Source organism: Salvelinus sp. IW2-2015, linkage group LG16 (assembly GCF_002910315.2).
Source record: "Salvelinus sp. IW2-2015 linkage group LG16, ASM291031v2, whole genome shotgun sequence".
Lineage (NCBI taxonomy): Eukaryota > Metazoa > Chordata > Actinopteri > Salmoniformes > Salmonidae > Salvelinus > Salvelinus sp. IW2-2015.
Window position 1 is genome coordinate 37,269,275 of NC_036856.1, and position 11,884 is coordinate 37,281,158.

At 44.0% G+C, this 11,884-nt stretch overlaps 1 protein-coding gene and 1 non-coding gene across 2 annotated transcripts in view; both read right to left on the bottom strand.

The window, feature by feature from the left end:
• ap1m3 (adaptor related protein complex 1 subunit mu 3) overlaps nt 1-11,884 on the bottom strand; it is a 37,195-nt gene that overhangs the window by 5,906 nt on the left and 19,405 nt on the right. The window contains 5 exon segments of the mRNA XM_070447677.1: nt 1,753-1,911; nt 2,187-2,258; nt 2,394-2,446; nt 2,449-2,531; nt 7,623-7,753. Of these exon segments, the coding sequence (XP_070303778.1) occupies nt 1,753-1,911; nt 2,187-2,258; nt 2,394-2,446; nt 2,449-2,531; nt 7,623-7,753 (498 nt within the window).
• trnas-uga (transfer RNA serine (anticodon UGA)) lies at nt 1,030-1,105 on the bottom strand. The gene has a single exon. It is a non-coding gene; the product is annotated as a tRNA-Ser (tRNA).

The following is an 11,884-nucleotide window of genomic DNA, read 5'->3' on the forward strand; positions in this document are numbered from 1 at the left end:
AATACCAACACAGCTACTGTAGTAGGTCAAAGCTGGGTGCTGGAAAACCTTGGTAGAGCATGGGTGGAATAGTCATTGTGGTGCTCATGTGAATTTCCTTTCTTTTTCAGCTTCAGACCAATGCCTACTTCTCACTTAAAAAACATATTTTTTTGTTTTTAATAAACACAGTCTCCTGCGACACATCACCAATACCACCTCCACACAGTTATTTTTTTAAACTGTCCATGCGGCTCTTTTGTTTCTCAGAGGCAGGAAGGATGTGGTTTTACAGCAGCAGAGAGAGTTGACAGAGTCATGCTGAATGTAATGTTAATAATAGTTAGGCCATGGGGTTGAGTAAAGAATGCTTGTCAGTCTTTATCAATATGAAGTGTTTTCTCTAGCTGTTATCAGACATAACTCGTCTAACCTCCCCGTGATTCTTCTGGTGGCTGTGTAAAAACATGTTATCAGACATAACTCGTCTAACCTCCCCGTGATTCTTCTGGTGGCTGTGTAAAAACATGTTATCAGACATAACTCGTCTAACCTCCCCGTGATTCTTCTGGTGGCTGTGTAAAAACATGTTATCAGACATAACTCGTCTAACCTCCCCGTGATTCTTCTGGTGGCTGTGGAAAAACATGTTATCAGACAATGTGCTGCTTCCTGTGAGAATACTGTAGCCTTCAGAATCTGTTCATGGATAAGGCCGCATGTTTACCATTTAGTTAGTATTTAGTCAATAACAGAGAAGGCTGGTGTGAGGAGCTAGAGGAGGAAGACGGGCTCATTGTAATGGCTGGAATGGAATCAATGGAACGGCATATGGRAACCGCGTTTGACTCCGTTCCATTTACTCCATTCCAGCTATTACAATGAGCTCGTCCTCCAATAGCTCCTCCCACCAGCCGCTCCTGGTCAATAATTACCCATAGTATGGTTTTGAAGAGTACAACTGTGTGAGGGTGGATTGAACAAAATAGTATCTTAAACACATGGCTACTGTTACAATAATATAGCAGATGCATACATTTTATGTATGGGTGGTCCCAGCGGGAATCGAACCCACGACCCTTGGTATTTCAAGCGCCATGCTCTACCGACTAAGCCACACAGGACCTATGCTATCTATTTCACATGACTGGGAATACAGATATGCATGTTGGTCACAGAAACCTTTTTTAAAAATGGGCCTCACAATGGGCCTCAGAAGTTGGTGGCAGCTTATGGTAGAGAAATTAACATTAAATTCGCTGGCAACAACTCTGGTGGACATTCCTGCAGTCACCATGCAAATTGCACRCTCCCTCAAAACTTGAGACATCTGTGGCATTGTGACATCAACACAAGGATCATGAGAGGCTGAGGCCGTCATGAGTTTCATCCAGGTTCTGACATTCATGTGTAAATGGAGAGAAGCTGGGGAATATTTTACTTTTTAAAATGTTTTTATGTGTGACAAACTGCACATTTTAGAGTGGCCTTTTATTGTCCCCAGCACAAGGTGCAGCTGTGTAATGATCATGCTGTTTAATCAGCTTCTTGATATGCCACACCTGTCAGGTGGATGTATTATCTTGGCAAAGGAGAAATTCTCACTAACAGGGATGTGAACAAATTTGTGCACAAAATATGAGAGAAATTAGCTTTTTGTGGGAATGAAACATTTCTGGGATCTTTTATTTCACCTGAAACATGAGACCAACACTTTACATTTTTGTTCAGGGTAGTAATGTTYAGTTCATCTCAGTGACGTTAGCTACTTACAGGGAAGGACTTGATGTTCCACTGCACCACGCTCTTCTCAGGAAGATACTTGCAGCTGCCTGTGCTCGTCTTGAATTTGGGCGAGTCGGCATCGCTGGGCACAGGTACCATGATGGCCACATTGTTGGCAGTGGAGCGACTCTTAAACTGACTCCTGGCCTGTAGGGTGGAGGTGAAAGGTCAAAAGGTCACAGGGTTACCAGCAGAGACGTGCAATGCTAGTGATGGAAAGAAAGGATACAGTCATCAAGAAGAAACACAGAGGTTATTGTATGAAGACTTCCTTGCTCAATGATTAACTCATAACATCTAAAGTTAAAGGTTGAGGAAACAGTCCCAACCCAAACATTGTCCCACATTGCAGCCAGGGTTCATAGGAAAGCCAATGTTGGAGCCATGCTAAAACACAGCGGATGACGGTGGACATCCTTTACCTTAACCTTGATCTCCACTCGGCTGTGGGAGAACTTCTCAATCACACTCTCAATCCATATCAGAGGCTTCACCTGGCAGACAGAGAAGAGGAGAGAAGGTTAACATGGAGCAAAGGAGATGTGTGTGTGTGTGTGTGTGTGTGTGTGTGTGGTGTGTGGTGTGTGGTGTGTGTGTGTGTGTGTGTTGTGTGTGTGTGTCTTGCTGACCGTGGTGTTGAGGCGGTAGGACATGAGCTCTGGACTCTCCGTCGGGGGGATGAGGAGATGGTGCGGTCGTTCTCGAAGCGGGACAGACGGACACATTGATGGAACTTGACATCCTCCAGCTCTACCGTCTTACATTCTCTCCTGACAGGACAGGTAAGGGGCGGGGTTATGTGAAAGGCTATGTCCTAATACACAAACGCCTGACACGGTGCACAGGTGCAAAATATCCATAGCAGTCCATAGAAGTTTTCCAGTCTCAGTTCAAGTGCTGTACAGTCTTATTATCTCGGATACTAAATAGTGTCCTGTAGGTTCCATTGTCATCCTTCCTGATCAGAAAACACACAGTGACACTGTTCACACCACTGTTTCTTCTGCGTAGGTACTTTAGAAAGAGTTCAATCGATCAAATCAAATCAAATCAAATTTTATTAGTCCATACACATGGTTAGCAGATGTTAAGCGAGTGTAGCGAAATGCTTGTGCTTCTAGTTCCGACAATGCAGTAATAACAACAGTAATCTAACCTAACAATTCCACACTACTACCTTACACACACACACACATGGTAAAGGGATAAAGAACTATGTACAATAGATATATGAATGAGTGGTGGTACAGAACGGCAATGGCAGATGCAGTAGATGGTATAGAGTACGGTATATTCATATGAGGATGAGTAACTGTAGGGTATGTAAACATAAAGTGGCATAGTTTAAGTGGCTGTGGTACATGTATTGCATAAAAGATGGCAAGATGCAGTAGATGATATAAGAGTACAGTATAATATACATATGAGATGGGTAATGTAGGGTATGTAAACATTGTATTAAGTGGCATTGCTTAAAGTGGCTAGTGCACTTTTACATAATTTCATCAATTCCCATTTTTAAAGTGGCTGGAGTTGAGTCGTATGTTGGCAGCGGCCGCTAAATGTTAGTGGTGGCTGTTTAACCAGTCTGATGGGCCTTGAGATAGAAGCTGTTTTTCAGTCTCTCGGTCCCTGCTTTGATGCACCTGTACTGACCTCGCCTTCTGAGATGATAGCGGGGTGAACAGGCAGTGGCTGGGGTGGTTGTTGTCCGTTGTGATCTTTATGGCCTTCCGTGTGACATCGGGTGGTGTAGGTGTCCTGGAGGGCAGGTAGTTTGCGCCCTGGTGATGCGTTCTGCAGACCTCACTACACCTCTGGAGGAGCCTTACGGTTGTGGGCGGAGCAGTTGCCGTACCAGGCGGTGATACAGCCCGACAGGATGCTCTCGATTTGTGCATCTGTAGGAAGTTGTGAGTGCTTTGGTGACAAGCCGAATTTCTTCAGCCCTGAGGTTGAAGAGGCGCTGCTGCGCCTTCTTCCACAACGCTGTCTGTGGTGTTGCCCAGTTCAGTTTGTCCGTGATGTGTACACCGAGGAACTTAAAACTTTCCACCTTCTCCACTACTGACCCGTCGATGTAGGATAGGGGGGTGCTCCCTCTTCTTGTTTCCTGAAGTCCAAGATCATCTCCTTTGTTTTGTTGACGTTGAGTATGAGGTTATTTTCCTGAACACCACACTCCGAGGGCCCTCACCTCCTCCTGTAGCGGTGTCTCGTCGTTGTTGGGATCAAGCCTACAATGTAAGTGTCATCCGCACCTTGATGATTGAGTTGGAGGCGTGCATGGCCACGCAGTCGTGGTGAACAGGGAGTACAGAGAGGGCTCAGAACGCACCCTTGTGGGGCCCCAGTGTTGAGGACAGCGGGGTGGAGAGTTGTTACCTACCCTCACCCCTGGGGGCGGCCGTCAGGAACAATCACTAGCTTATAACAGTCATAGCTGTTATAAGAGAACGTTTTGGAAGAAACATCCAACTTCAGGAGGTGGGTTAGAAAACAACTACGCTGAATGGGCTGTGTACTGTGGTGAGCAAGCCTAATGTTCCCGTTGTTTTCCTGAATACATAGAAAAAGGCCCAGCAGAGCTGCTGTTAAAAGCTCTTCATGACTCTGGGCCCCACATGAACCCAGGTAGAATGAACCCTGTCCACACCAAGGTGACTGAGTTTGACCGAGTGTGTGTGTGTGTGTGTGACATTTCAATGTAAAGCCCCATCCTCCAGGGAGAGCTAGCGTCTAGTCTTTGGATATCAGAGACCTAGCAGGCCTATCAGATCATTACATCCCAGCAGGTTAGCCCTTTGGAGCGCTACTCTCCCCAATATACTGTAAGTATGGTCCCCCTGGTAGCATCATTACTGAGAGATTGTGGAACGGTCAAAAAGGAGGCACAGTCGGTCATGTTCGGGCTCTAAGGGGGTGGAGGGAGAGAGAGATGCCAGACATAGAAGGGTTTAGGTTATCACACTGTCCCCTGTGGTTCACGATCTCCCGAACATGGCAACAGAACAGTCATGTGTCCATATCACAGAAATTAATCCTGTGTTTTATTMGTTTTCACAATTTGATCTGTTTCAGCTCTCACATCTCTCAAAGCCTACTTCAAAACTCTCCCTGTAAGCTGTAAGCTCATGTGATTTTCTTTCCTTTATGTATCATTAGCATGATTTCCCTATACCCAGATTTGACTGCCCTGACTCTCCAACAGTATCTTCTTCATGTGTAGTGACATTAACAGGCTTTGACCAGAAGAGGGTGCTGTTTAACCCACACAAGGCWGTTTACATGTAGCAAGCCAGGACAGACACATTAATAAAGATGACTTCGTAATCAAAACACACCTTTATGGTTCAAAATTACTTGTCCCAAATTCAGGATTTTAGTAGGATCMCTTGAGGGCATACATACATATGCATGTTATGCAAAAACAAAGTGCAATATACATTTTGGGAGAATAGTTAATGTCACTTCTTCCTCTGATTATGGGAAAGAGAAAGGGGGATACCTAGTCAGTTGTCCAACTGAATGTATTCAACTGAAATGTGTCTTCTGCATTTAACCCAACCCCTCTGAATCAGAGAGGTGCAGAGGTGCAGCCTTAATCCACATCCATGGTGCCCAGGGAACAGTGGGTTAACTGCCTTCCTCAGAGGCAGAATGGCAGATTTTTACCTTGTCAGCTCGAGGATTCAACCCAGCAACCTTCCGGTTACTGGCCCAACACTCTAACCACTAAGCTACCTGCCGCAATTTTATTTATTTTTATTTAACTAGGCAAGTCTGTTAAGAACAAATTCATATTTTCAATGACGGCCTAGGAACAGTGGGTTAACTGCCTTGTTCAGGGGCAGAATGACAGATTTTCACCTCGTCAGCTCGGGGATTCRATCTTGCAACCTTCCAACGCTCTAACCACTACGCTACCTGCCGCCCCAATAGGGAGAGTGCAGAAGCCCATTTTACATTCTCATGTTTATCTATCCATTATTTGTAGGAGTATTTTTATTTTCCAGACATGCCACTTCACTTCCAGGCCGTAGGCTGCATGTGAGGAGCCGTCCATCTTTCATCTGCCGACAGCAGCAGTAGCCTGGGGGAGGGATTAGSACCGGGGCCAGACCAGGGAAGAGTAATCCACCAGACGCCCCACAAYCAGGGCACATGAGGGGGGAGACCAGGGACGGAGAATGGGGGCAGCGGAGGCAGAGGGGTGGAGGTAGGGATGGGAGGCAGGAGGTATGGAGTTAGTTGGGCAGGATTGGGAACAAACTAAGATATTGAAGGGTGAGGATTTGGGCATGGAAGGTAATTGTCCATATTATCTGTGACCACATCTCTCCAGAGATGAAGAGTCCAATTATTTGGGTTGGGGACCTTGCACTGGCTATGATTGTCCTTAACTTTTGGTGTGTGTCTGTGTACTTGTAAGTCAGTTTGTGTGTATACTGTGTACAGCATAGCCACGGGAAGATATTGAGTTGGGTGTATAAAAATCCCTTTATAATAACGTATTCTATTATCCTATTTGCCTAGTGGCATACAGTTCAGAAGAAGACTTTTTAGGATGGGGCAAAAATCTTAGCAGGGTCCSGAAAATATGGCCTTTTATAAAAGCATTTCATGAGACTTTTGTAACACTGCTAGCTTAGTTTAAAKTTTTTTAACTCCAAGCACAGATAGGACATTAATTATGCAAACACATCTCTTTTTTTTTTATTGTGGCATGGCGTCAGTGAGATTCAAAACCTGATCTTCTGCTCTCTATACATGGAATTAGTCCACTGTGCCACTAGCATGGAGCTAGCCTGCCATGTTTTCTTAACTCATACAWAGCTGTTMATTTTWGTCTATTCAAACAGACCCCATTTCAAAGGAAACAAGCACTCATTAAGATCAGGTGTGGCCAACACACATAGCATTCTTAGAACGTTCTTTGAATGTTACTAAAGTTTTCTTAATGTTCTGAGAACAGGACTTTAAATTGCACCGTGAAGAAACCTGCAGAAAATGTTATACTAAAATTCCAACAGAAGAACGTTTTTTCTTAACGTTCTCTGAACAGTTTGAGAACATTACTTTAAAACGAACCATGACAAAACCTGTAGGAAACGTTATGGGAAGGTTGTATGCAAAATAACCATTGGACAATCACGCTYTCACCAAGCTCTAAGAAACATATCGTTTTCAGAACGTTATGTGCTAGCTGGGTTCTATGGATTCTATTTCTATGGTCACAATGCAACAAACTGTTTATTTGAAATCAAAGACTCAATCATGGACACTCTTACTGACAGTTGTGGCTGCTTTGTGTGATGTATTGTTGTCTCTACCTTCTTGCCCTTTGTGCTGTTGTCTGTGCCCAATAATGTTTGTACCATGTCTTGTACTGCTAGCATGTTGTGTTGCTACCATGTTGTTGTTATGTTGTGTTGCTACCATGCTGTGTTGTCATGTGTTGCTGCCTTGCTATGTTGTTATCTTATGTCTTTCTTTATGTAGTGTTGTGTTGTCTCTCTTGTTGTGATGTGTGTTTTGTCCTATATTTATATTACATTTATTTATTTTTTTAAATCCCAGGACCCCGTCCCCACAGGAGGCTTTTTGCCTTTTGGTAGTCTGTCATTGTAAATAAGAATTTGTTCTTTACTGACTTGCCTAGTTAAATAGATGTTAAATAAAATACAAAATAAATAAAATGTTGGTGCATGTGCTGCCCAGATTCAGTCAGTGTTCAGACAGGAGTAATTATYCAATTTTGAAAACATTATTTAAATGTATTGTGGGGGGGGGGATACTGCAGCACCCCTACTGCCCACGGCTATGGTGTACAGACATTATACTGGAGGTGTTTATACTCACGTCCTGTGATTTCAAAGAGCACTTTGTCGTTGAGGCCCAGTCTGAGTTCAGGCATCCCAGACAGGACCACCTTGAGCTTGATGCTGCCAACGATCTCACTACGCAGGACACTGCCGGTAGCACTCACCTACAGAGATGGTTACAGACAGGGAAAAATATGAATCACAAAAACTCTGATTTTGACAAGGAGCAATCAAGGATGGCAGGTTTATATGAGGTTAAGGAAGATGTTTGAGACTGAAGATGATAAAGTGGCTTGTCACAAAAAGGGAGCTCAGAGATCTAGCTATCCAGTTTGATGATAATGTGGCAATAGAGGCCCATCAGACCTGCTCTTCCTTACAATCAGTTATCAGCCATGTCTCTGACTGTGACCCCTGGGATACATCAGGGGCTCAGGGGGCTGGTTACATGCCAAACCAAAAGGTTGTGGCCACATGGGTGTCCCGGTGTAACAACGTTAGCACAGAAACCTGAGGATTGTTGTAAGACAGGAAATCGAAAATAATTTCCTCACATTTTCGATTCAAGGAAGTGGAGAAATTAAGTCTGGAAGAACCTTCTCTGACATACAGCTCATTCTAAATAATGATCACTCTAAATATATATCGAACTATTAGAAATCAAATTTGAACAAAAATGTATCTATCCTGGGTACGCAGACCCACTGCGTGATACGTTTTGATACGTATGATACGTATCATCATCATCGTTTTTTTTGTGGCCCCCACCTCCATCAAAGTTTCCCATCATTGGTATACAGTAAAAGGTATGTACAGTAAAGTGTATGACTATGAACTCTTTACCTGGGAATGTTTACCTTTACTCAAACATTTTCCTGGTTTAGGGTAAAGGACCAATGCAGCCATTTTGATCTCAATATCATTTCTGAGTTACAATTAAGTACCTTACTGGGATTGTTTTAATTTAAAATGGTCAAAAGGAACAAAATTGCTTCTTAGCAAAGAGCAATTTCTCAAGCAACATTTTTTGCTAGGGCTGTCTGGGAGTGGTGTGAGTGGGGAGGGGAAAGCGCAACAGGTGGCCTTGCGTTAGAGCATTGGGGCAGTAACCAAAAGGTTGCTGGTTCAAATACCCGAGCCGACAACGTGAAAAACCTGTTGATGTGCCCTTGAGCAAGGCACTTAACCCTAATTTGCTCCAGGGGTTCCGTACTATGGCTAACCCTCTAAAACAACACATTTCAATTCACCTATCAGGTGTACGTGACAATAATATATTTTTAAACTCTAAACTAGCTTGTCCTGATTAAAGAAGCAATAAAACTGGCCTTCTTTAGAGTGGGTTCGATTACAGGCTCAAAATGGCCAGAAACAAAGCACTTTCTTCTGAAACTCGTCAGTCTATTCTTGTTCTGAGAAATGAAAGCTATTCCATGCTGGAGTCGTGTGTGCTTGAACATGCTTTTGTGGGGGCCAACCCTGATGTGGTCACATCTATTACTAATGTCTCGTCAGGATCTACTGTTCGGCCGTAAGCACTCAACTCTACAGAGAATGGTTACAGACTGATTGGAAATAATGTTGAGATCAACAAAAACTCTGGATTTGACATGGAAGGTTGGATGGGATGGGCAGATCAGAGGATTTCTTAGGTTTATACTTTGTGATAGGTTATATTGTGATAGTCTTGTAGATGGTTTGAGTACCTGTAAGATTGATAAAGGTGGCTTGTCCAAATAAAGCGGGAGCTCAGGAGATCTAGCTATTCCAGTGGTTGATGATAATGATTGGCAATATCAAGTTAATCGAAATCATATTTTATTATGTCACATACACATGCGTTAGCAAGTAATGGCTGATGGTATGCGGAGGGTAGGCGAAGATGCTTGGCTTCTAGTTCCGACAATGCAGTAATAACAACAATAATCTAAAACCTAACGAGATTCTCACAACTTACTCTACCTTATGACACACAACACAAGTGTAAAGGATGAAGAATTTGTACAAATAATGATATATTGAATGGAGTGGTGGTACAGAACGCATGGCAAGGATGCAGTAGATGGATAGTTAGTACGGTTATAGTACATATGAGATGAGGACTGCTAGGGTATGAACACATAAAGTGGCATAGTTAAAGTGGCTAGTGGACATGTGATACATAAACGGATGGCAAGAATGCAGTAGATGATATAGAGTGACAGTACTATGTTTGACATATGAGATGGGTAATGTTAGGGTAAGTAACACATTATAAGTTGAAGTGTGTCATTGTTTAAGTGGCTAGTGGTACAATTTTTACATAAGTTTCGCTATCAGTTCCGCAGATTTTTAAGTGGCTGGAAGTTGAGTCCAGTAGGTTGGCTCAGCCGGCCGCTAAAATCTTAGTGGTGTGTTTAACAGTCTGAATGGCCTTGAGATAGAAGCTGTGAGTTTTCAAGTCTCTTCGGTCCGTGCTTGATGCAGCCTGTACTACCGTTCGCCTTGCTGGAGTGATAGCGGGAGTGAACAGCAAGATTGGCTGAGGTGGCTTGTTGTACCTTGATGGATCTTTTATTGGCCTTGCCTGTGACATGGTCTGGTGGTGTAGGTTCCGGGAGGGCACAGGTAGTTTGCCCATCCGGTGATGGTTGGTTCGTTGCAGCAACCTCACTACCCTCTGGGAGAGCCTTACGTTGCTGTGAGGCGAGCAGTTGCCGTACCAGGCGGTGATTACAGCCTGACAGGATTGCTGCTCGTTGGGTGCATCTGTAGTAAGTTTGTGAGTGTTTTGGTGACAAGCCGAATTTCTTCAGCCTCCTGAGGTTGAAGAGTGCGCGTGCTGGCGCCTTCTTTCACACGCTGTCTGGTGGGTGGACCAATTTCAATGTTGTCCGTGATGTGTACACCCTGAAGGAGACTTTAAACTTTCCACCTTCTCCCACTACTGACCCGTCGATGTGGATAGGGCGGTGCTCCCTGTCGCCTGTATTCCTGAAGTCCACCCAATCATCTCCTTTGTTTTGTTGACGGTTGAGCGTGTTAGGTATGACTTTTCCTGACCACGCACTCCGAGGCCCTACCTCCTCCCTGTAGGGCGGGTCCGTCTCGTCCTTTGTTGTAATTCAAGCTACCACTGTAAGTGTCATGCCGAATACTTGAGTTATAGAATATCGAGATTATATGAAGCACGTGCTTTGCATCATAACAAGCGTTCTCAATCACAATTGCGTTGAGAATCACGGTGATAAACGACTGTGTCGGACGAAGAAACAAAGAATCAGATGAGTACGATTGAAATAACAGAGAGAAGTTAAGGGCTCAGATTCAAACTGACTACACCTTGTCTCGATGAACAGCAACTGCTCTAAATCCACTCGTCTCTAGAGTGTCAGAGGCTTCTGTGAGAAATGACAGTTCCGGTGGGCGAGAATGACAAATGTTGTTAAAATGTTCAAAACCGATTGATAGGTAACAGGGCTAGTGGAGTTCAGTTTTTCCTGCATGCGTTCATACCCCTCGAAAAATTACCAGAAATAAACACTTTTCCATTGAAAACGAATGCTTCTACAATCATGTTGACAAACCATAAAAACACACTTTTTCATCAGAACAGATGTTCTCAAATAAAATCGATGTGAGTAAAACAAGAAAAGGAAACACTTTTTCCAAAAAAAAGCTCTCAAATCAATGTCTGATTGCACTCGTGTAAAGTGAAATTTTTTGTTTGAGGTGTATTACATCACTGGGGGCGGGCTCCCCCGTCGAGAGTTTCCAGGCCCATGGCCACAAGAGGGGGCTGCGGGTGAGGAAACCAGTGGGTCTGCTTTGAAGCTTGATGACTGAGTTTGAGGGCTAACTAAGGTGTGTTAAAATGCCTCGAGCGTGTAAAATTGGTCGTATGAAAATGCACATTCCTTCCACATGGTATTCCTTGCTTGTCCAGATGGGTTTAGGGCAGTGTCATGGTGGTTGCCGATTTGTGCGTCGTCTGTGATCCATTGGGCCATCGGTAAAGTCAAAGTTGGAGTGCGGTGCTAGGGTGTTACCGGTCTAGGATGTTCTGGATCTTGGTTGAATGGTTCCTTTGTGACGTGAGCTCCCTCGGTTTCTCCAAAGCACTTCAAGGATGGACTGAAGTGAGTGAGCTAACGGGGCGGTAGCTTTAGCTGCAGTTACCTAGCTTTCTCTTTGGAAGGCTCTGTTGGTCTCGTAAACTACGACATCTCTACTGTAGCTTGTCTCATTGCTCAGGTTGTGCTACCGGGGCCGTCCATCTCCTCTTTTTTCTAGTTCTGGTTAGAGAATCAGTTTGC